The sequence below is a fragment of the Zonotrichia albicollis genome, chromosome 1 (assembly GCF_047830755.1).
Source record: "Zonotrichia albicollis isolate bZonAlb1 chromosome 1, bZonAlb1.hap1, whole genome shotgun sequence".
Lineage (NCBI taxonomy): Eukaryota > Metazoa > Chordata > Aves > Passeriformes > Passerellidae > Zonotrichia > Zonotrichia albicollis.
In genome coordinates, this window is record NC_133819.1 from 94,816,894 (window position 1) to 94,842,151 (window position 25,258).

Genomic DNA, 25,258 nt, shown 5'->3' on the forward strand with positions numbered 1-25,258 from the left:
CCTTTGCAGTGCAAGCCAGCAGTAAGCCGAAGCAGGTCCTCCAGTTTAAGTCTAACAGTTGAAAGTGCTTTAGAAAGCTTTGATTTCCTGAACACCTCTGACTTTGATGATGAGGATGGTGGTGGTGTGGAGGTTTGTAATGGTGGAGGAGGTGCAGACTCGGTATTTTCAGATACTGAGATTGAGAAGAATAGGTAAGTTTGTAGTACCTGCCAGCTGTGCTTACGCCAAACTGACACCCTGGCTCTTTGTCACTAACAGGGGATCCTGGTGCACAATTTATTCAAGGAAGACTGACTAATCCTTGATGAGTTTTAGGGTCAGAGGGCTCCCCATGGATGCTGCATACAAAATCTTTAGTTTCCAGGACCATTTTTTTTCCTCTGTTGAAATATATGCAATATGTCCTCCAGAGGAGAAGGGTAAATTAAATAAGGCTGACATCAATACTGGCAGAGCCTCTTCCTTGACATAGGTTTGGACCTGGCTTTCCTTGGATGTAATTACTAATTCCTCTGTGGTTTTTCCCCCCTCCCTTTGTCTTTTCTCTCTAGCCGAATGAGTCTTTGCAGTGGATTAAGCTTGTCAGTAACAATAACACAGGGCCAGATTTAAGCAGCATGATGTAGGTTGCCTTTGGAATGTAAGAGTGATGACTGGTACTCTGTTCATGGCCCTGCGTGTCACCTGCCCTTCTTTCATCACTTTTGGTCTTTCTGAGAAAAAAAAAAAAAAAAAACAAAAAAAGAGAAAATAAAAAAAGCTGTGGTGTTGTGCCGTGGCCTGCCATTGTTGTGTGACTTTAAGATGCTGTGCTTCAGTCATTAGATCTTGAAAGCATGTTTGCCTCCTTCGAGCTGACACGATGCCCAGCAGGCACGTAAGCGGCACTAGAGCTGGAAAAAGAGAAAGGAACACGGTTCCCTCCCTGCCTGTGCTCTCCAGCCAGGGAGCTGTACTACTCACAGCTTGCTTAAAGCAGTTTGAGTGCAATGAGCAACCACCGTGCTGTTCCCATCATGTCCTCATTCCAGAATAAGACTTGGTGGGGAAAAAAATTTGGGAAATTGTGTTGCTTGCTGAACTGGCACCCTGACCTCAGTCCGGTCTGTGCTGATTTAAGGATCTAGCTTCAACCAGTTAAAATAGAAATTAAAATTTCTTTTTTTTCCCCTCTGGCTCATCCCCAGACAGTGCAGATTCCTGCTTCCATTTTTAGATGTGTAAGTGTGTGACTCAGTGTAAAGACTGCAAGTGTTGAAACTTCTGAACTTGCAGCCAAACACACTTGCCATCTGGGGACTGACCTCAGGCTTTGCATTTAAACATGGGGAGGATCATTGTGCAGCAAGACAATATTGGAAATAATGATTTAAAACACAGTAAGACTAGCTCAACACTCATGCAGAAACAATTGGCAAAGTAAGCTGTACACATTGTGTCTAAAACTGCATATGAAAACATCATGTCTCTTACTTCAGCAGTGGTTTTCCTTTCCTTCTGCAATGAGCCTTAAATTTGACAGCAGGAGGACTCTGCAAGAATCTCAAGCACTGAGCTGCAAGCACAGAGCTGTTCTTAGCAGCTCAGCATTTGGGAAGGTACAAATTGTCATGATTCTTAATCCAGAACGACTGGGCAGGTGATTCGTCACAGATGGGAGAAAACTGTCACCACCAAGGGACAGTAACCACGACAAACCTTGCTGTTGAGGACATCACATCACTCGGGGCAAGCCAGTCAGGGGACAGGTCTGTCCCCTGGATGGGCACGTCCCTCCTGTTCCCAGGCAGGGCAGCCCTGCTCCTTTGTGATATGATGTGCCCATCACCAGGTTTCTGTGCACTTTCAGCTCTTCTGCCGTGCTCTTTGCTCATCCCCTTGTGTGTGAGTGGGGCTGTGGGTGCGGGTGTGTGTCTGCTGTGGCAGCTGCCAGCCCTGCACTGACTTTTTCCTCCTCCCTGCCTCCTCCCCAGTTACAGGACGGAGCACCCAGAAGCCAGAGGCCACCTGAGCGAAGCTCTCACCGAGGACACGGGCGTGGGCACCAGCGTGGCTGGCAGCCCTCTGCCCCTGACCACAGGCAACGACAGCCTGGACATAACCATAGTTAAGCACTTGCAGTACTGCACCCAGCTCATTCAGGTACCAGCCCCGCCTCATTTGGGCATTTATTTTAAATCCTTCCTGCCTGCAGGCTGGCAAGGTCAGCGCTGCTCCTGCGAGGCAGTGGGAGCTCAGGGCTGGCACAGACACCATGCTGGGGTTGGATGGTGACACCCTGACCCCAGCCAGAGGTGCCTCCATCGTTTCCATCCTGGCTGGTTTTGGAGCAGACCTGACCTGTGAACTAAGGGGGGCTTGGCACGAGCTGCCCAGGAGGGCTGAGGGGCAGGGCAGTGGGAACAGGGGCATCCCCTGCTCTGGGCTACAAACTCCTGCTGCCTTTGCTGGGACTGAAGTCAGTTCCCAGTTAAAGCAACCTGTGTCTTCAGGGGTAAAACAGGAACCCTGTCTCCACTGTTTAACTGAGATGAGCCTGCAGCGTGCAAGAGCAGAGATGAATTTTTGCACATGGTGCAGAGAGATTCTGTCTGCAATAGGCACGGAGAAGGCAGCATGAGACAGCCCCCCTGGGACATCAGAGTTGTCCAGTTCATGCTCACAACTAGAGGAGCTTTTCTGTAGGTTTTTTTTTCATGCACGGCAAATGCGAATTTAAACATCCAGTAAGTGAGGTCATCAGGGTTTTCCTGACAAATCAAAACATGCTGCAACTTCCGCTTCACAATTATTTTACTCTTCCATCTTAGTTAAAACTAGCTTTATTTTCCCAAAGGCTCATTGAAGCAATAGAGCGTGAGCCTGATTCCAGCACCCTTAGTGCTGAGCTGGAAACTGTGCTGACTCACACTATGAGGAAAAGGGAGGTTTTTTGGTTTCAATACAACAGTATACAGTAAATATGCAGCTGAGCAAGGTGAACTTGAACCACATCCACACACAAAGCAGATCTGATATGAATATTATTTACATGAACTGCTGAAGAAGATGTAGATAGCAGCAGCAGGGAGTATTAGCAAGGATTAATTAATTAATAAAATTAATAAAGGCACCTAAGTAATTGATCAAAGCTGAAATGGAATAGAGAAAGAGCAACTTGTGGTCTTCCCCTGTGCAGGGTTGTCCTGAAAGTCTATGGCCCATGTTGTGTGAAAGTCAGACTAATATTCTTTCCTGGCTTTAAGTCTCGTGGTGATGGGTTTCTTTAGCTTTGTGGAGTGTGTAAATCAGACATTACTTACACAAATGGCTACTTGGATTCTCAGGTGTCTGGATGTGGATGTAGGTGTTGAAGGTACAAGCAGTGATGCATATCAACTAGGACCAAAAAATATCCCAACAACAAAAATTTTTTTAAGTTAAGGAGATCCTGTGGTTCGAGGCAATGAATTTGTTGTTGCACTTCAGGTGTTTTGGAGTTTTTTTGTTTTTTTTCTGAGGCTGGGTTTCTTTTTGGTTCAATGACTCCTTTTTGTCTTCACCAGCAAATTGTGTTCTCCAGTAAAACACCATTTGTGACAAGAGACCTCCTGGATAAGCTGTCCAGGCAGATCCTCGTGGTGGAGAATATTGCTGAGATCAGCACTGAGAACTTGGGAAACATCACCTCTCTTACTGATGGTAAGAAACAGCTTAGGGGCTTTCCTTCTGACAAGGATTTGCCTGGGCATGTGTGTCTGCTGAAATAATCACTGTGCAGAGCTCACCAGCAGTGCAGGAGAGGTCCCTGTAGTAAGGGCTGGCTCAGGGTCACCAGGAGGTGCAGCAGGCAAGGCAGGTGTCACCTACATCCGTCCTCAGTGCTGAAATGCAAGTGAGAAGAGAAAGCACTTATCCAACCTGATGTGCAGAAGATGGACAGATGTCATTGGTGTTATGGGGTAGGGATACTTCCACCTCTGAAGACCCAAATTCTTCTTCCACCTGTCTTTCCTGAGGAAAGGCACAATTTGCATTACAATATCAAAGGCATAATACAACTCTCTGAACATTTTCATTTTTAGTCGTCTCTATGGAGAACTTCTAAGTTATTTTTCTTTTTGCATCTATTTTAATACATGGAAGAGTTTGACAAACACATAGTTACGCTCCGGCAGGATAGGTAAATACTACAATGTGTATTTACTATATCAGAAAATTGAGGCAAAAACTGAGTGACATACTTGAAGCCAGGGACAGGGACCAAACTTGTGCAGACCATTTGTGGTGTTCCCCTAGAATTTTGTGCTATCTAAAAGGAAGAGACATCAATGCTCAGACCTGGATCAGGAGCAAATTTTCTCACATTACCATGGGAAACAGAAAAAACATGTTACAAACTTGGGGCGAGCACCTGGTCATGCTCATGAAGGTAATGGCTCAGGGAGACCCAGCAAACAGTACCTGTTTATCAGTGGGATTGGGTGAGATGTCCTTTATTCTTACTTTCTTTTTTCAAAGCTGATGTTTCTAGCATGGCTTTGTTTCATTATTCATTTTGTCTTCCCCAGCAATTCCAGAGTTCCACAAGAAGCTGTCACTGCTGGCTTTCTGGATGAAGTGTACTGGCCCTGCAGGAGTGTATCACACCTCTGCAGACAAGATGATGAAGCAGTTGGATATCAATTTTGCCACCACGGTGAATGAGGAGTGTCCAGGACTTGCAGAAACAGGTACAAACTGCTGCAAAAAAATATGTCAAAATGGAGAACAGTTGTTTACTGAGCTTTGTTTTCCAACCCCTTGGAGATCTGTTTGGCCACAGTTCCAAGATCTCATTTGAAAACTAATGCTACAACTCTTGAAACAGTTTTGGCCCCAAATAATGAAACAAAAAAAAAGATGAGGTTAACAGAAAAGAAAATAATGTTTTAAGGTTTATGAGCTAACCAGAAAGAAAGTCTATTCCAAAATACAGTTTTGTAAGTAATTCAGTGAATCAGGAATCCTTGGACTTAATTTTGTGTATCTGTATAATTCCCACACCCATTACAGTGCACTGGGATTGAAATTAATCCACATTCAAGTGAGTTTGTCTGAGCACAGGTTCTTATGTTGTGGGGGATGTGCCACACCTCAAACTCTAGCTATACTGACTAGCTCTCCCTTGGACAGAATGGAGACGGAGGCTGATTTGCCCAGGTGTGGCTGCCTCCACTGTGGATGCCTACACAAGACAGTAGGCATCTGCCCCATGCTACAGCTCTCACACCAGTGCCTCAGACTAGCTTTCTGCATGCCACACTAGTGCAGGAACATGAAAAATAGCAAAGCCAAATCCTGCCTCAGTGGCACTGTGGGGATGTACAGGCAGTGCATGTGGAGAGGGGGTTACAATGCAGGATATTGTTCTGCTAGAAATGATGCTGTGGTGATTGCCCAGGGAGCTGCACTAGCCATCTGTAAACTGGCAGAAGTTCGTCCTTACAAAGAAATTCTCTGGCAATGAGACCCAGACAGGGAGAAGGCCTGTCCAGCTCCTAACCTAACCACAGCTGAGCTTAGAAACATTGGGAACATCACTTAGAAACATCACTTATCTGGCCTTGCAGATGAGGTTCCTTCTTTCTGGTTTTGAAGTGGACTGTGTAATTTTGCCAGCAGCTTTTACTCTCACTAACCTGTGCCTTTGTCCATGGCCTCCTGCAGTCTTCAGGATCCTGGTGTCTCAGATCCTGGACCGGACGGAGCCTGTCCTCTACTCCAGCATGTCCTCCGAGACCATCACTGTCTTTCAGTATTACAGCTACTTTGCCAGCCACAGTGTCAGTGACCTTGGGAGCTATTTGCTGCAGCTCGCCAAAGAAGGTAGGGTTATAAATTCTGCTGGCTGCTTAGGGAGTACCTGCCTGTCCTTCTGAGCTCAGCACAAGGCAGTCCAGCCCTGAGGCTGGCTTTACAAAAGGAGGAGAGAAAAGAGACAAAGAAGTGTCCTGGCTATTAAGTGAATGCACCTGAACTGTTGTGCATGTCAAGGGAAAGGAGCTGATGCAGATAGACTCTCAGTCATTTCTATTTCCATATTCAAATGGGAAAAAAACTGTTTTGAAAGCAGTTTTTCAGGGAATGGCTGATGGTGGTGGGCTGAGCCCAAGGTCTGGGAAGTTTTCTGTGCCCACAGCTTGGATGATTGTGGTGGTGTTCACAGGGGTCTTAGGACAAGGGAAGAGATGAGAATCTTGACTCCACGTTTCAGAAGGCTGATTTATTATTATATATATTATATTAAAATAAAATTATATATTAAAACTATACTGAAAGAATAGAAGAAAGGATTTCATCAGAAGGTTTGAAAGGAAAGGAATGGAATGATAATAAAATCTTGTGACTGACCAGAGTCCGAGACAGCTGGACTGTGATTGGCCATTAATTAGAAACAACTACAGGAGACCAATCACAGATGCACCTGTTGCATTCCTCAGCAGCAGATAATCATTGTTTACATTTCGTTTCTGAGGCCTCTCAGCTTCTCAGGAGAAAAAATCCTAGCAAAAGGATTTTTCATAAAATGTGTCTGTGACAGATGATGTCTTGGTCTTTCACCACCTGTTATGAAGATGCCTTCTGAAGTGCTGAGCAATTCTCAGAGATCACAGCACCTCAGAGTTTTTCAAGCCCTGCCACCAAGAGCTAAAGAGAGAAGCAGATGCTGCACAAAGTGTGCTGAACTTCAGTCCCTGGCAAGCCAAGTTTTCTTCTCTGTTTTAGAAAGAGTTTGAGGAACCTTGCCTAGTTTTCATCTTTATTTGGGCATACGAGGGAGCTTTTGCTCAAAAGCCTGGAAGCAAAATGGCATTTCAACTCACCTCTGAAACATATTAGCCCTAGCTCTTGTTGGCAGACATCAGTCTGTCCAGGAAAAGCTCTCACAAGGGTGCTCTGAAAGTCAATACACTGGCAAGGATATTTGATCTCAATTGCTAGAGCGAGAATTGACATCTTCAGCAGAAAGCAAAAATTTAACACGGCTGCCTATAGCTCTGGGTAGGCCTAAGTGCTGCACTTGGGCCCATCTATTTATCTCCTCCTCACTTGAAGAAGGTCTGACAAACTGGCCCAGCTTAAAGCCCAGACAATTCCCCATGCAGACACACTGCCATGCTGCAGTTGCTCAGATGGGAATATTTTTGTATCCTCGGTGTGTGTAGTATAAATCAAAGATTGCTAGTGAGGAAAGGATCAATCCAAAGTGCTGAGAGGACAAAGTAACACAGACCTTTTTCTTGCACTTCCAGCATCTGTGGTTCAGGTGCTGCAGTCAGTGAAAGACGGAAAACTGCAGCACAGCGTGTCCAAAATAAACTCCAATAACCTTCCACCACAGCAGGAAGTTTTAAGAGCTTTGGCTTTACTTCTCAATGAAAATAAAAATGAAGTCAGTGAGACTGTGGCATCACTTCTGACAGCAACTGCAGAAAACAGGCACTTCAGGGAGAAGGTAAGTGGCAGAAAATCACCTGTCACATGACAGACCTGTGTCGTCATGACTTTTTCTACCTGCATGTCTCAAATATCTGTGCATATAAAATAACTGATCCAAGCTTGATTTAAGCTGATCCAGAGGGATATCCTGGCTGAATTTTTCTGCACATGGGTAGGTCTATTTCTGTCTTTATGCCAGTCTGCTTCTACCTATCATTACACTAAACAGGTACCAATCAAAACTGCAAATACTTACTGAGTGCTGTGCTCTCCAGCTATCTTCCACACTTCGGCATTTCTGCTGCCTTGTCTCAGACTTGCCTTCAGTCCAAGGCTTCAAGGTAACTGTTCCCAGGACCATGAACATGCAAAGATGTATGTTGGAGAATTTTGCTCAGACATGGCTTGAAGGAAAAAAAGCCATGAACATATACAGCTGGTTAAAAAGTAAAAGGCAGCTGTAAGCAGCAAGTTCTCAGGCTTTTTCTTAACAACAGTAAACACCATGTCCTTGAGGAAGTGGTGAGAAAGAAAGGCATGGTGGAAAACATGGAGGCCTTGAGAATAATAAATAAGTCAATAACAGGATGAGAAAAACAAGTATTAGTCTCAACAAGAAAACCACAGGTTTCGGCAACAAAGTAAGGGTTGGTGTGTAATGTGCAACCAATGATGAGCTCGGGTTTTGTAATATGTATAAGCTTAATTAACACCACTATAAAAGCGTGTAAGTGAGATCAATAAATCTGAGTTCGATGCTGATCAATTAGGATGTGGTCAACTCCCTTCGCCTCCTCAGATGTAGGTCTCAGATTTTTTTTTCCAGAGGAGTCTATCATCTATGGAACTTCCCACCATTTCCAGAGGGGTTGGACTGCCTTGGGCAAACACAGCTCAGTTGTGAGAACTAAGATTTGAGTCTATCTCTGATACCAAATGCAACAAGCAGGGCCAGGTTAAGCACAGAAATTAAATAGAGGGGAGAAGGAGGAGTAAGAAGAAATTCGGGATTGACTCCTACCTTTTCATGGCAGACCTTTTCCTACTATCCATCTTGCTCTCTGTCAGGAAAGAGCAACAGAAAAGGCAGCTGGAAGCAGAAGAGTGGCAGAAGGAAGGCAAAGGGAAGAGAAAAAGCCTTTGCTTTTCTTGTCCCCTCTTTGCTTGTCCTCCCACTTCATCTTCCATTTTTGCAGCCTTTTAGTATTTCATACCATCCTTGTCCATCCCCAGCTTCCTGGAGGTAGCATCTCAGGGCAAATGTAACCTTCTCCTGGAACAGCCATGTGTAGCTGATACCTGGTCCACTGCCTGCAGGAAGGACCACAGAGTGGCTTCTGTGAGGGTATTATGCAGCTTTATGAATTATGCTGCAGATGGATTCACTGTGCAGCTGAGTGCTGCTGAGATTTGCTGCTCAGTAGTGGCTGCTGATTTCTAGGGTCAAGCAGTAAGCTGGTCTAGCAGCTCATGCTGGCATTGTAATCATTATGTTAAGTCTCCCTAGGGTCTATACCAACTAGTTCGTTATTATCCCTACATTAAAGAGACCATCACAAGGGCCACCTCTTGAGATATTAGACTCCAAAGCCCATTCAGAGCTCTTTGGTGATGTATGGTGAAAGGCCTTCAAAGGTGCCAGATTGTGCATCTCGCTTTAATATGAATTTCTCCTCACCAAGAACTGCCCTGAGACTGCTGATCTATGACTGGTGGTCTGGCCTGGATCTGCTGTAGGGAATTATCGCACCTGTGCCATCCCACATGCTCCCTGCCAGGGAGGCAGGCTGCAATTGCTGTCCTTTAACAGGGTAGCAATACCTCCATGCTCCACCCTTCTCTGTGGAGGCACAGAGATTTTCATTGCTGTTCTTCTTTATCTGCTTTCAGGCATTGATTTATTACTGTGAAGCACTAACCCAGCCCAACCTCCAGCTGCAGAAAGCAGCTTGCTTGGCTCTCAGATACCTCAAGGTAAGAGACAAGGAACACACTGTGGTGCTTGGCTTTGCTTTTGAAAGGGCATCTGATAGGTACAAACAACAAAACAAATTTCAATGACAGCAGCAGTAGTGTTTTTGTTTTGTTGCTGTGCTCCATCCTTTTTCAGATAAAGGGAATTGTTTAGAACCTTCTAAACCACAAACACTTGGGTTCTGTGACTTTGGCAAAGTTTTATCTTTTGCATATCATCTTTTCCTCCCTCTTGTACTGACTTCAGGAGACTCAGTTCCACATCACAGAGAAAAAAAGTGTTAATCCGTAAAGTACTGACTGAGAAGGATAAAAAAATGCTTTCCCAGGATAAAATGAGCTCTAATGCATGTGGGCTGGAGTAGCAGAGAAGAGAGATCACAGCTTGTTTGGTGACAAATAACTGGTCATAATATCTGGGCACTGCAGCTTCAGATAGCATCTGGTACCATCTTTGCACTCCAGCCTGTGACAGGATGGGAAAATTCACTTTTGTTTTGGTTGTATGGAGCCATGGGAGACAGCAGCCACCCAAGCCTGGCTCATATGGGTGGCTGCTAGGGCAAAAAATGTGTTCCATGTGACAGATGCACTTTGGACTGATTATTTCTCCCTCTAATCTGTCCCCTGGAAGGCAGTTCTAAACTGTAGCTTCATCCCAGTCACAACTGATGCCATTCAACACATAATCCAGTATTGTTTAAATATGAAAAAACCTTTCCCTTAAAGGAGAAGCTAGCAGGCATCCCTGAGAGGCAATGCTGAGGGACATTACATCTCTGCTGCATGCAGGTGCTGTGGGGTTTTTGATTGCTCAGGAAAACTCAGACTAGGAACCAGTGGGGGGAACTGGAGCTAGGCAAGTTTAACTTGAGCAATGTGGCTCCAGTGAGTCTTGAATACTGAGAATGGCTGGGCAAAACAGCTGCTGAGGGAAAGTATCATCATTTGGAATCTTCAAAGTAAAAGCTGAAGCTGGAAGTTATTACTTCAGAGATGGAAATGGGTAGGTGGCTGTGGATGGGGTAACCCAGGGGCAGCTTAATCCACAATTGGTTGTGGATTAAGCAAAGGGCCCAGTGAATGTCTGAGGGGCTTTTCAGATGGCAGCAAGCTCTGTGTGGCTGTGCCCCATGACTCTCAGGCATTTGAGCTGTAGTCAGCAGTGCAGCCTCACCTGAGTCGCACACGAGTGGCCACACTGAAGGCAAGGTGGTGAGGTGTAATGGCTGTGGCAGCAAAGCCCTCATTCAGAGCATGCAGAGCAGGCCTTGTGCCCCTTGGATCAACAGGGCTCATACAAATGCTGACTCTGTGCCTCAGTGCCTCTTCCAGGTGTCACACTGGGGCAGCACCTGCCCTTCCTTTCATTCATCTCTCTTGTAGTATTAAACAGCCAGCCAGAGACACTATGACAGCTGCTCTCCCCAAAGAACTGACATTTTTGTATCACAGAACAGGATTATTCCTTGCTTTCTTCCCAAAAATAGCAGAGGCAAGGCAGAAGTCTGCAAATATTGGTGAGAACAGGCTTGACATGCCTTATAGGAAACCCATTTGCTAGACCCCTCCTGTTCATTTCCCTGCTGTATCCCTACCTTGGCATTTTATGGCCTTGGTCCACAGCCCATCAGCTATCCTACAGTCAGAAGTGGCAGACAGTGGTGGTCTGTCAGATTTATGTATGAAGTGCATAGGGTAGGAAAATTAGGAAGGCTCCACACCAGCTGCAGAAAATACACCTCCTCCAAATGCTTCCCCTCAGGGAAACCCCATTCCTCCTGTCTCTGCCAAAGCCCTTTGCTTGGAGTGGGAAGGGCAGTGCAGAGGCTGGTTCCTATTTACATGCAAGGTTGTGGAAAAACCCCTTAGTGTCCTGTGTGGTGCTGATGCACTTCTGTTTGCACTTCCCAGGCTACTGAGAGCATTAAAATGCTGGTCACGCTCTGCCAGTCCGACAATGAAGAGATCAGAAAAGTGGCGTCCGAAACCCTGCTCTCCCTCGGTGAGTTGCCTGGTTTACAGCAATATTTAATTTTATTTTTGAACAGAGCAGTATGTAAGACACCTGAGCTATGTCAATGTGAGACTGTAAATTGAAATAGAACTTTACAGAGTGACTTTAACAAGTCAGAAAATACAGATTCTTAAAAATCAGTCATTTTGAAAATGAGCTAAAAAGAGAAATTGAATTATGTGAGTCTGGAGGGGGAAGTAGCAAAAGGAAGGATAGCAAAGGAGAAGTTGAGAAACAGAAAGAACTGATAATTAATCTGCAGTTTCTGGGCACCAGTACTTCAGTGGCACGGAAAAATTGTGTTTTTCTGGCCTTTCAGCTAGGCATGAATTTCTACTCTGTGGGGGAGGTGTCCTTGTGTTATTTTAATTATGCAAACCCTTCAAATATGCTCTCTTCCATTCACCACTTCAGCAGGAATTCAGTCTGCTGTTGGACGTGTTATTGCTCAGATTATAAAACAACTAGCCCAAGGACACTTGAAAACTGATTGTTCTGCCATTCTTCTGGACAACATATAGAGACCATTTTTGGTTGATTATTGCCAGTTCAACACATTAGGCTCAATGCTGTCTTAGTGGAAGTGCATATAGATGGCAGTAGCTAAGGAAAAAGGGGTTGAAAGACACAATATACATTTAGCAAACATACTGATTCCTCATTTTCAGCAGTATAGAAGTAACATTCTGGATAGACTCACTTCTTTAAGGTGCCAGGAAGTGGGAGGTGGATAACTTTATATTTTCCAAGGTTAAAGTGGATAAACATTTACCTCAAGTACATCACAGCAGCAGCTGAGACCTTGAGAAGCACAATAGGTCATTGAGTACAAGTGTGCAAGATACTGTCAAGCCACATCTGCTTCTGTTTGGCTTTAGATAACCAAACAAGTTACATGGGAAGTTAAAAAAAATAGTTTGAACATTCAGAGCATGTTTAACTTTTCCAAATAATTTCTGAAATTGCTTCTAACAAGATAAAGTTTAAGAAGGGGGTAGAAGTTACTGGCCAATCAGTACCTTCTAACAGTATTTAAATGTTCTAGGGGAATGACATAAGGCATTATTAAGCTTTCTCGTTTTGCATTCAGGTGAAGATGGGAGACTGGCATATGAACAGCTGGACAAATTTCCCCGAGAATTTGTTAAAGTTGGAAGCCGCCGTGGAACTGAAGCTGCCACAGCTTTTTAGGTGGAAAAGAACCTGCTAATATTTAACAGGCATTAAAGTAGGATGGAGCTGCACTTCAGTGTGGGGAACAAAAGGAAGACTTTAAAGAATGCTATGAGAATGTTCCAAAATGTAGCAATTTACAGACTTCTTCAAGAAAAGCAAAATCTAAAATCCAGCTTAAGGATTCTTATTGGCTCCTTGTTGCAGCTCATGATGGAACAGTTGGATGCTGAGGAACAATACTTTCGTGACTGATTCTAAACAAATTATATAATTGCAGTTATTCAGCCTCAACAGACTTCTGTGAGGTTTTTAGAATTTGACATCTCCATATATTTTCCTATTATATTTACTTCCTTGAAGTTGTTGTGAAAGCTTGAGACGTGTGATACCGTATCTATCAAGGACAAGCAGGAGGCCACCTGAGCAGGCATGCAAAGTTTTCCCTTGAATCCCAAATGAAGTGTCTGCTGCCATGCAGTGTCCCCAGCAACACTCCAGTGGCAGGAAACGCTGCTCAGCTTTCTCAGTTGTGTCTTGGAATTGAAATACAGGAAAGTTCTGCAAGTTTTGCCTTGAGAAACAGCATGATGTAAACCCTGGGAGGCGTCACTTTGGTGACTCATTCTAAATGCCTCCACTGGTCTTTTATTCCCTTCTCTTGCCCTCCAGCAGCAAACCATCATTAATCCAGCAATTTCTGAGGGGGATCAAACAATCACGTAGGTTTCTGAAAACTAAATGAAAAGGTAAAAGAGCATTTATTTATTCTGAGAAGGAGGAGTGAATACCGCTAATTGCACGAGTCCCCAAAACCATTTTGTCCTGCAAGTTGCAGGCAGGATTGGATTTTGTACCTTCTAATTAGAGGAGCGTAGTTTCTATAGAGTGATTTCCATATAAAGAACAGAACAAACACAAGTGGACCTCGGAGGCAGTAATAAACAGAGGGGGAAGTGAATGCACTCCCCTCCCTGCACTGCAAGGCTGAAAGACAGCGAGCGCTTCAAACTGTTGATTACAAGCCTTAAGGTAACAGAGGTGAATAGAATTTAACAGAAGAGTGTTCCTGTACTGTGTTCATTATGCATGAAATGCTATTTAGATGTCAATTGAAGTATCCAAATTTGCATAGACAACATAGAAAAAATTGCAAACAGTTCACATCAAGAGGAAACCTTGTGAGCCAAACACTTTGGCAGGCAGGGGTCATTCGTTTTGTTTTTTTTACTGTGAATGTTACAAGAATGTACATATCTGTATATTTATAAATATATATATTCTTCCTTTAATTAAAGAAGTACATTTTGTACACTGCAAAATGTTTACTTGTTTACTGAGGAATATAAACTCTTTTTGCAGAAGGTGGAGTAGCCATGTTATGGATTTTATACTACACATGTCCCATCAGTTGAATTCTTTCAAGGTGTCCTTTTGTATCGACTATTTTTTTTTTTTAAATTTTTTTCTTTTAGTTTTGTGGCATTTGTACTCACCATATTTCCGACCACATTTAAGTTATAATAAAGATTATTTTTAATTACTAAGCACATCAGTCCATATGTACAGTCCCCCTTTCCATCAGCAGCCTCTTCACTGTCAGGCTCATAGTTTAAGTTCAGAGCAAGCCAGTTTTGTGTATCATCATTCAAGATAGTTACCAAGGAAGGCTCCACAGGGACTGCCAGAAAATGTGCTGGAGAGGCTCCAGGATTGTTACCCAACTTGCATTGATTACCCCTCCCTTCTATGAAGACAGACTCTCCTCAGACAGAAGACATTCCTTCCAGTCATTTTCCCTTTTCAAACATTCAGGCTGACACACCTTGGGGAATGTAGAGCTGCCTATGGAGCAGCCAAAGCCAGAAAGAGCAGGGAGCAGCTCACATTCAGAGGCACTGCACCAAATGGAGGGTGTATCTCATATCATTGTAGTTTAAAGCCACCCTTGGAGAAGTTCACTAGCCTAAAGCTGATCTGCTACACCATTGCAGCCAGGATTCATGACAGCTGTGACAAAGCTTCCAAAACCTGAAGGCAAAGAAAAATGACCAAACCATTTCTTTGTCTCCAAGCTTGTACATTTCTTTTCTTGCAGAGCTGATAACGCTGCCTTTTCCAGGCACATTACACACTCCTTAGTAGAGTAGGAAAAACCAGATGCACAGAGGTGAGCATCACAAGGCTCATGCTTACCAACAGTAAAGAAGGAAGCAGCAGGCAGTAATTACAAAAGTTCTTAGGGCTGCAGCAGGCTTACTTGGACAAATTCAAAGGTCAGGGCTACCCCAGGAAAGTGTGTTAGGAAAAAGTTCCCATACAAAGTAGCTCTGCAGCAGTGCAGATGGAAGAGACAGGCAGCTTGCTAGAAGTGCACTTGGGAAAGGGGTTGGTTTATCTGGTGGTAAAGGTATCCTTACCTTATGCTGTGGTGGTTTTTACTACCCCTGCCATGCTGTCACTGTCTCAGCATGTGGCCCCATAAATAGAAAGCCGCATCACCCCTCTACTACTGTAGCCACAGCAGCAGCATGTTAGGCTGCCCAGTTTCACACTGTTACTGGCAAGGCTGTTGTGTCCATCAGACCTTCAGAAAAGTTATCCTCTATAGCTTCATCCTGTCCTGCAGTCTGTAATATATACTTCATAAATTATACTTGATAAATAATGCTTATCATTAATGTCGACTTCAAAATTAGGAGTCAACAACTGCCAGACACTGTGTCTTAGGTATGGCTCCTGCTTTGCAGTGGGATTGTCCTGAGGAGAGGATCCACAGCACCCAGGTTCAAATGGCAGCAGTGTCCCTGAGGGTAGGATAGATGCGTCCTCACAACTGATCACATTTCATTACAGCCATCTGCCAGCAGTTCCACAAACAGCAGCAAATTAGAGTTCCTCATAACAATATTATCAGCTGCTGAACTGCTTTGTCTTATTACAAGAATGGAAAGAGAAATGAATAGCACAATAAACAATAAATGCTGAAAAAACCATTGATGACAATGCAGCTCAGTCTTAAGAAGCTGGAGTCTTAAGAAGTTGGAGTGCTGGAAAAGCACAGCCTTGGCAAAGTTTGCACATCATCTTATTAAACTCTTAAATCCAGTTCTGAAAACAACCTGAGATGGCCCTTGAGGAAAAGTAAATGAACGTGCATCACATGTTCTTAACAAAAAATAACCTATGACTAACTTCATGACTTAGGCAGAGGCCACAGCACAAGCTGCAGCCCAGGACAATGCTGCAGCCCTCACGTAAGCAATCCCATGCCAAACACCAAGGGAGTTTCAGCTGTCCAAACAAGGAGCTATTATGGTCTAATTAATTTCTCCTCACATAGCCTTAAGTACAATGGGTACTTAGCAAAAATAACAATTTTTAGTGTAAACCAATTATGAGTTCTTCCTCATACAAACAACCCACCTGCCCCATGGTTTGCTTGTCGCTGCCATAGCTGCTCATTCTTGAAACATGTGACACCTGCAAATGACTCACCTCCCCTTTACTCTTGCATGGCTGAAATTCAGCCCTGTTCAGACATGCACATTCTATGGCAGAAGTGCAAGGACACTGTAGATACATCCCACTTCCAGAGCCTGAGCCTGCCTCAGGGAAAGACAAGATTGTGTCTATCCTGTGCAGTGAAAGAGTGGGGACTCCTTTTGCTGGTAGCACACATGCATTGGATTTCTTGGAAAGAATCACATTCTGTAGTTAGGTTCCAATACTGATACTTTTATTGTGCTAGATAAAATGCTCTCTCTGTAACTTAGCTGGATATACAGGTTGTCTTTAGTGATCCTGATTTTCAGCTGCTACAGAGCTGTGTTCCAGTGATAAATGAGTTTCCCTATATACTTAAAATGTCAGATTTTAAGAGAACTAATCACAAACAAATCTCTGTATAATTTCTACACCTTTGACAAGCTGTGAGCACATAAATACCAAGTTCCTAGACTTAATATGTAGCACAGTGCTACTGCATGCATGTTCATAAAAGCACTTAAGAATTTTCAAAACAAACAAACTCAATCCTTTTAGAACTCTTTAAACAGCAGTTATTGCAGCATCCTAAAAGTGCTGAGAACATTTCCATACATTAATGCCTCATAGAATAGGTACAGTCAGTGTTTGGTCAAGGTTCAGTGCATCTGTGACAAAGCATGTGTAGAGGTTTTATTACTGTGGCACTTCAGCTCTCACACCTAACCTTCTGGGGCATCAGGTTTTTTTTTCCAATTATACAGCAAACTATCTGCTAACAAACTGCACTTAATAAAACCATAATAGTCATAGTTTAAAGCATTAGTATGTATGACTAAGTGGCATATGCCTTTTTCATATAAAAATTTACTCTGTTAGAGGTGGGCCAAATGCTGCAATACATCCATCAGCCTACTTGCAGAACTTCCATGATTTATTTGTACACAGTCTATTTCAACAGAAGAATCCAGCATATCAACAGACTGTCACATCTTTTTATTTAAATAAAATCAATCCAGAAAAAGCATAAGATTTAAACCTAAAGCATTCTTCTTGATCAGCCTGAAAGTAAAAAACACAGACTGATACTGCACACAAATTCTCGATTTGTCTCTTTCTGGCAGTTCTGTTCCAACAACAGCACCTGTACTACAGCAGTTGACACAGCAGGAAGTCAAATAATGGAAAGTTGCTCTTGCTGTCTCATTTTGGTCTGCTAGTCATGCCACAGTCCTTTCTTCCCTTCTACAGCCTCTGCAAATACAATATGCCTGATGTTTAAAAATAAAGCCACCTCTAAAAATTAGAGTTAACAATCAATAACTTAAACTAAATTTAACTGCAAAAAACAATTACATCAAAATGAAATTTATGTTTCCTTATTTACTAATGTGGAATTACTTTGTTAAGAAAGTTGCTTAGAATGTGAGATAGGAGAGGTCTAAGTCACTTGACAAGCATTATCCACTTCTCCTTAACAGAAAGCCAAGGTTACTCCGCAAGGCATTTGCCCAGCACCCAGTTTTGTTTCTTCTTCAAGACAGCATCAGTGCAAAATAAAGGACACACCTCTCTCACCTCTTCATCCTGTGATGGAAAGGAATATGTCTAAGCAGCCCCTGGAGCACACACTGGAAGATAGAATCTCGTGCTTACAAAGCCCACAAGAAATTGTGACGCCTCATTTTCTAGTGAGCATGCGTGAGGTAAAATGGCAGGCAGGAGTATTACCTCCTTCAGCAGCTTCTGCCATTTCCTGGATGTCACAACTGAAATCACTTGTAAAACATCTGTTAACTGATCAACAGCCACGGGAAGTAAAACAGAAGGAATATAAAGGTGCCAACCTGATAGCTCCGGAGTCATTCACGCATACCCTGCAGCAACCATCTTTGGCAAGGCCAGAGAGATCCACAACTCAGGATGCTTCTGTTCACTTCTGCCTCCTGAAAGCCACTCAGGTTTAGGCTCCTCCCAAGATATGGCAACAGCCCCCATGGTTAAAGCCTTGTTACAGAACAACTGCCTGGAGATCCCTCAGTACTGGAAAATCTGTGTACAACTTTCCTACTCCATCACAGCCCATGCAGATACCAGATAAGGTGCTCAAAGTTTTAAAGACCTTTTCTATTCCTGCAAACCTTTCAGAATCGAAGTACCTTGGTAAAAGGGTGTCTCATCTCTTGGTAAATACCAGAGCAGTACCTTGAAAACACCGAGTTTCCTTCAGAAGAGCTCTGAAGTATAGGCTGCTTTGTCTCCACTTATTTTCAGTACAGCTGCTACTGGGACCAAGAACATATCACCTTCTCTTCATAAGCCAATTAAAGTATTACTAAAATAAATGGTCTAATATTTCCTACTTAAACTCTCATTACACAGATTGCAAAATGTTTCCTTAGCAGGCAGGGGAAATGAATTTTAAAAAACCTGAAAATCATAAATCTAACTGACCTTTAGATTTTGACTCTCATTACCCAGGAAGATCTTCTGAAACCTCACCAACAGCACACACATTTTTACTTCCACCCCCCCCCATCCACAAAAAAAAGCAATTTTGTTCTCCAGAATTCTGCAAACCTAAAAAGAACTAAAACCTGCCCAGGCATTCCCCCTAAAAACTTGAAAGCTTCCATCTACAGGAGTCATAAATGATTTGTACCAAGGATTAACCATTCCCCTGTCAATCAATACACTACTTTGGTAATGCAAAGATTTATTTATCAATTTTCATGCATCATGTCAGACCAACTGATAAGAAAGATCTTTACACAACAGTTGAAATACACAGTATTTGCGTTTCCTACAGGCAACTACATGCAGCCTGTAGTAAATTTTCCATGCAGTATTCAGATACTCCTCCCACTGCTACATAATTCCAGTTAAAAATACCAACATCTGTAATGTTCCCACAAGAGTTTCTGTACCTGAGGTTTAGTATGTCCTTTCAAGAGGAAGTCTACAATTAAAAGCCACATACATAAGCCTATTTAAAGGTTGTCATTCCAGTTGCAAATGGCTTGCTTCCTTTGAAGGAAGATCTGATCTATTCTCCCTTAAACCAGACAATACTTGTGATGGCTCTTCTTCAGAAGGGCGCTCTGCCTCATCTCCACAGCTGTGCTCTTCATTTTCCTGTCTGGATTCCTCTAGAGCCAGACTCTCCAGTGTCTCAAGATTGTCAGGCGCTTGCCCAGTTAGCCTCTACAAAGAAACAGAAGACAGCAAATTTAATATTTTTCTACTTAATAACTATGAAATAGTGAAATAAGATTCTGCATATGAAATTAAGCCAACTAATTACCTTCATTGGGAGGTTATTGATATAATCAAAGCATTCCTCAGTTACAAAAATCTTAAGATACAAGTTCAACTCAAATTACTACCTCTTAACTTGCAAACCACATTTACTTGTTCAGTTTTCCTTAGGTTCTTCAGTAGGACAGGTTTCATCTCATGCAAAACTAGTTCCCAAGTTAAGTATTTACAATAGTACCCTATAGGTTTAATTTTAGAAAACTTACTGTACAACCAATTTACTCCATTTTTAGTTAGAGATGATAAAGCTATATTAAGTCAAGATGAGCTTTAAGATCCAGGAAGTATCTAGCACTTGATCAACCTAGAAGTTCCTCACCTAACCCAACCTAAGGAAGATAAACAGGACTGTGAAGAGGCTGGTTTTGAAGCTTCTGGTTGTTTGATGGATCCCTTAAGGCTCATTTATGCCTCAGAAGGGAGCAGCTTAGAATTAATAAGTGATCCTAACTTTTGAGAAACAGTAGAGAAGTTCCCAACTATATTAGTCCAACTCCTCAAGTAATGTAATTTCTGCCAGCGGATTTATCACTAACAAGCAGTACTCCCCAAACCCCAAAAAATTTCAAGTGTAGCAAAGCAGTCTTTCAAGGCTGAGCTAAATAACTGCACTAACTGAAAAGTGACTTGATGAAATTTAATTCTTGATTACACAAGTTACTTGAATAATATTGCATTTTGTTTCCACCTCTCAGTCTAGCCATCACAGACTCAAAGTATTTGCCAGGCACCCAGCTTAATTCCTGCAAAAAACAACCTGAAAGCCACAACATCAAGGCTCCACACCTATCTATGTATTTATCACAGCTTCAGAGGCTCTTACAAAAAATCCTCTGCCACTGAAGGAGCCATGGAATTAGTGGCTACAACTACTCACCCCAAAGAACTCTGAGAGGGAGCTGTTAGGAAATTTGAGTTTATGAACCCCAGAGACTGTGTACAGCCCTTTTTGGGCAGTGAAACTGTGCCTTGACAAGAAAACCTTGACCTTAAAGAGAATGGTGCTCCCCCTCACTGCTCTATTTTGTGACTCTGTTTCAAGTTCAGTTTCTCAAAGGACATAGCCAGTACCAACCTATTAAGCACATGAATTTAAGTCGTCCCAAAAAACTGAAAAATCAACTTTTCCTTCCCTTATCACAATCTGCAACATGCAAATCCTAATTCTGTTAAGAGAGTAGGTTGAATTGCTCCTTCTGAAAACATCCATCTTCATATTCTCACTACTCCTAGGTTCTAAGATGGGAAAAATTCATCCCCTAGAAGGAGCTTTTTGACTCTAGAATAAGAGTTATCCTGCAGTAAACAGGTCAGAGAGCAATTTAAAATGAAAAGTCATGTGAGCACATATAACAGAAGTCATGATTCATTATAAATACTTTGGCTGGTTTCTCACTGGTTTGTTCCACAACATTAACTGGAAATTACTTTGAGTACCTCAATCACACTGGTCATATAATGCACATGCTCAGCAAGGGACATCAGCTCTTCATTTTCTTCTTTTAGACGGGCAATTTCACCATCCTTCTGCTCGATTTCCTTGTGCAGCTGAGTTCAAATAACAAAATGTTAGAAGAGGAAGACAACAGCCAGATAACCTTAGCAGTTAGGCATCTTTGAGTACCTACCTTTTCATTTTCTTGAAGCACTTCATACAGAGCCTTCCTCCTCTCTTCAGCCACTTCTTTCCAATACCGAGATGAAGGATCCCCTGAATTTAAGAGGCTACATTAAGTCTGTGGTAAGACTGACTTCTTCAGAGCACTTTAAGATATCCAACTTGTATTCAAGTGTTCTATGAGCAGTGATACTAAGCACTCACTCTGTGTAGTGTTTTCAAAGATTAGTTGCAGAACTACAACTAGTGACACAAGCTCACAGGGAACAGGTCCTACACTGCATTAATGGCTGCAGTGCCTTCAGGAAGGTGCCTCAAGCATGGCAGCAGGCTCTGCAAGATGGCCACATCTGCAAATGCTGCTCTGAACATGCACTTTGTGGGAGACAGAAGTGTTACTTCCAAGTCACCGTCCACACTGTTCTGAGAAACTGCACAAACAACACACTGTGGCAGAACAGGCTTTCATTTCAACTTAATTATCAGTCACTGGAAAACTTATAGCCCAGCCAATATAACAAACTACAAGACTCCTTAACACTGCTGCACACAATGCTTCTCAGCTTCTGGTTATCATGAACTTCTTCTTAAATACTACACATTGATACTTTATTTAATATCGAGGATAAGTATCAACTCTTGCTAGACATCACGAAAAACCCACATTATCTAAATGACAAAGGAAATGTGTTTCAAGTAGCACTCCAACAGCAGCATAGCATTTAAAGTGCAAGAAAACATTTCAGGAATTACCACATACCTTTCATCATGAGATCTTCAGCTTGAATGACATCATTCTCATTCTCTTGATCCTTGTCCACAGACACCTCAGCTTTAGAAGCCTTTGAGGCAAATTTGTTATTCCAGAGCTTCCTTCTGACCGAAGATTTCTTCTGCATAAAACATGGGCAGGTTTAAGTTTAGAGCAACATCTCAGCCTACACAAAAATACAAACTTCTAAGCCTGCACACTCATGGCTGCAAGTAAATCTCCAAGTCCTGCTTTCTTCAAATTATAGTTCTAGTTTAAACATCTTCCTTAATACCCAAAGAACTCAGAAATTGCTAGGTTTTAATAATGTTTATTACTAGAACAATAGATAGCTTTGTCACTAGTTAGCACATTGTATTTTTTTTCAAATATATTAATTTTCAGTTACCAGCTCAAAAGCACTTCACTATGACTAGAAATAATTCCATAATAACAAATTATCTTTTAGTTTATACCTCATTATGCCTGCCAACCAGGTTACCAGCTGCTGAAGGCTGGATCATTTTAAGAGTCGGTCTTCGGGCAGCACTGCATGGGCTGTCTGTGAGGTACTTCTGAAAAGACAGAAATGGGTCAGACAGCAGCCACTCTTCTTTACATCAACTGAAAATTAGGAATCCATCATGCTTCCATTAAGGTAACACAATTCATCTTTTCAAGACAAAAAAAAAAAAAAAGACACTGTAGTCTATATTAAGGCTTTTGTAAGGAAAGGGATCTAATTATTTCTACCAGAGACAGATCTTAATCACATGAAGCTATGGTCAATCCCTGCCTCTTAGGAAACATTACCTTTCATAAAAGAACTTCAGCAGAAATCTGATTAGATTTCAAGGCCAGTGACTTTAGCTGGACCCCTCAAACTTTGAGTTTGAGAGCAGCAGTCTCAGACCCTTGGGGACAGGGACAAAAGTGATTGCAGTTGCACGGTTAGGTGGTAAAAGGCACATCAGGCAGTAGCTGTTTTTGTAACCTGTGAACACACCAGCAAACAGTGTTCATTTAAACAGACGTGTTACTTTGATTATCCATTAAAATGGATCAAAAGTTTCCTTGCTCCCATCCAGAGAGGCTATTGTTTTGTCTAACCAGTATGTTTATCACCCTTGCTATCATGCATAAATGCCTCTCTCCTGCATCAAAGCTTTCTGACTGTGTTGGTTACACTGCCACCACGGGATAGCAAACAATGGCAGACAACCAAGCGAGAGCAGCCAGGACACAATGCCACGCCAGCGTGAGAAAGTCACCGATTCACACCGTACCTCACAGGACAAGAGCTCGCCTTTCCCACGGTAGTTCCTGCCACCAATTATCCTACTGTTCCACTAAAGGACAAACATTAACTGCTGTGGGAAAGGAATCACACCGTGGGGCAGACACTGCTTGCTGTTACTTAGGATTAGAGTTAGCTATACTCTGCCAAGAAATTATTGGCCAATACTCAAGTTAACCCACTGAAAGTGCAAAAAGCCACACCGAGCAATTCATACCCTAGAGACACCATGGGACAAGAGTGCCATAAATCAGACTTATCAATTGGCAATTTTCACTAATACCTGAAGCTTCCATTCCAGTCACTATGGGTCATCATACAAGAGCCACTAGCCTCTATTTTATACACTTTTGTACCGTTCTGATTAGGGCCTACATTAAAAGATTTACCAAGAAAAGTTACTAAAGTTTGTACCTAATCAGTTAGCTCTTAAAAACTTAAACTGTTTAAGCATTTCCACCAATTCCAAGGCAACTATTATTCGCAAAGGTGACTTTAGAAAGTGAATTGCCTGCTTGAATACCTCCGTTAAAACACGTCCAACACAAGGCAGACAGTACTCTTCAGACGTTCCTACCCATAAAGAACAGCCTACAAAACCTACCCTACAACCCCCCTAAGCATAAGCCAGACAGATTCAGTAAGCAAAGGCACATAGTCAGGACAAACAAACCAAACCAACCCTGAAAAACTAAACGGAGAGACAGTAAGCTCAGTGTTAAAGTAAAAAGGACTTGCTGAGCAATAGGAAAAAAAAGTAGTCATAAGCACATAGACCCAAGCAGGACAGCATGTTCCCAAGCCACAATGTCTGCCAGGAGGTTATTCAAGCCAAATGGACATAAGCCAGGTGGAAGCACATTGCAACAGATCCCTTTATATTCCTTCAGTGGACAGAGAAGCTTGTGTCACAGAGAGGTACTAGCTTCAAGGCTTGAAAGCCTATACCTGCAAAGATCCTGAGGATTTCTCTGCGGTCAACTTCTGTTTCATTTTGGAATTCATGAGATCAACTGCAAGAGAAAAACACTAAAATTAACACAGCATCCCTCTACTCCTGAAGTTCGGGAAACACTAGCTAGAGACCATTATAATTTCGCATTACCGGCCTTCATGGCTGCCTTGAGCAGTCAGCCACGCACGGCGCGGTCAGCGGGCCCCGGCAGAGCAGAGCCCTCCCGGGGCTGCACCGAGACACGAGCGGCGGGAATGCACAGCGCGGAGCGGCCTTCCCGCAGGGCCGGCGGGGTGTCCCGGGCGCACACCGGGAATGGCTGTGGGGAACGGGGAACTCACCCACACCATCCCCCGGCCCTGTTCCCGCCAGGCGACCCCGCAGTGCTGGCGGGGCTGTCCCGGGAGCACACCCGGAGCGGCTGAGGGGGGAACGGAGCACTCACTCACACTATCCTCCTGCCCCGCTCCCGCCCGGAGCTCGCAGTGCTGCCGGGGCTGTCCCAGGCGCACACCCGAAATGGCTGTGGGGAACGGGGCACTCACCCACACCATTCCCCCGGTCCCGCTCCCGCCAGGCGCTCGCAGAGCCCCTCCCTCCCCGCGCGCCGCCGCGGCCAATAGGGGATAGCGAGGCAGGAGCCCGCCAACACCCGAACTCGGCCACGGAACCTCGCGGCCCCAACCCACCGCCGGTGGCAGGGGCTCAGCCGAGACGGAGAGCGGCCCCTTCCCGCCCCTCCTCGTCCTTCCCGCCCCTCTCCCAGCCCCAAGGCCCCGCTCACCGGCGGCCGATCCCGCGCAGACCCCGCAGCGCGCGCTCGCACACACAGCCACCTTCCCGTGCCCGGCGCGCCGCTATAAGGAGCGCGCCGGCGGTCACGTGAGGCCGGGGCGCTCTCCGAGCCAATGGCGGGCCGCGCTCCCCCCGCCCCGCGCGCCGCGGCCGGCGCTGAGGGGGCGCGGGCTGCTGCGCGCTGTCCTGCGGGGTTTGGCTGCTTCTGGCTTTTGGGTTTGATTTTTTGTTTTGTTTTACTGATAAAGGACTTGTGCCAGATCAGATTTAATCACGTCTCCCCTTATTCTCATCACTCCTGCCTAAACAGGGTACAACCTGCAGAACCGGGGAAGGAAATTAGCAGTGTTAAGCCACAATAACTGCTACACAACACTAATTTTGCGCATGATACAGACAACAGCTCTTAT

The 25,258-nt window shown here is 43.7% G+C and overlaps 2 protein-coding genes across 11 annotated transcripts in view; one reads left to right on the forward strand and one right to left on the reverse strand.

Moving 5' to 3' along the window:
- The window catches only part of RIPOR2 (RHO family interacting cell polarization regulator 2), a 110,438-nt gene extending 96,260 nt beyond the window's left edge, over window positions 1-14,178 (forward strand). For 5 of the 6 annotated variants that reach the window (XM_074547414.1, XM_014264303.3, XM_005482901.4 and 2 more), the window contains 9 exons: window positions 10-194; window positions 1,977-2,145; window positions 3,549-3,684; window positions 4,554-4,715; window positions 5,692-5,850; window positions 7,278-7,480; window positions 9,355-9,438; window positions 11,353-11,443; window positions 12,546-14,178. In XM_074547414.1, coding sequence (XP_074403515.1) covers window positions 10-194; window positions 1,977-2,145; window positions 3,549-3,684; window positions 4,554-4,715; window positions 5,692-5,850; window positions 7,278-7,480; window positions 9,355-9,438; window positions 11,353-11,443; window positions 12,546-12,646 — 1,290 coding nt within the window. In that variant the 3' untranslated portion in view covers window positions 12,647-14,178. Of the gene's footprint in view, window positions 1-9; window positions 195-554; window positions 626-1,976; window positions 2,146-3,548; window positions 3,685-4,553; window positions 4,716-5,691; window positions 5,851-7,277; window positions 7,481-9,354; window positions 9,439-11,352; window positions 11,444-12,545 lie in introns of all 6 variants that reach the window. The other variant, XM_026790965.2, reaches the window with a different exon arrangement.
- On the reverse strand, window positions 12,654-24,946 carry GMNN (geminin DNA replication inhibitor). 5 transcript variants are annotated; one of them, XM_074547443.1, is made up of 7 exons: window positions 24,838-24,946; window positions 24,047-24,111; window positions 22,278-22,376; window positions 21,811-21,943; window positions 21,061-21,143; window positions 20,870-20,980; window positions 12,654-19,318 (listed from the first exon to the last, which is right to left on the reverse strand). In XM_074547443.1, the coding sequence occupies exons 2-7, from the start codon at window positions 24,101-24,103 to the stop codon at window positions 19,115-19,117; spliced, it is 687 nt and encodes a 228-aa protein (XP_074403544.1). In that variant the 5' UTR covers window positions 24,104-24,111; window positions 24,838-24,946; the 3' UTR covers window positions 12,654-19,114. The 5 variants fall into 5 exon arrangements, with proteins under 5 accessions (XP_074403544.1, XP_074403550.1, XP_074403557.1 ...); XM_074547449.1 differs by lacking the exon at window positions 24,838-24,946 and adding an exon at window positions 24,599-24,682; XM_074547456.1 differs by lacking the exon at window positions 24,838-24,946 and adding an exon at window positions 24,503-24,614.
- Between the last annotated feature and the right edge of the window lie 312 nt (window positions 24,947-25,258).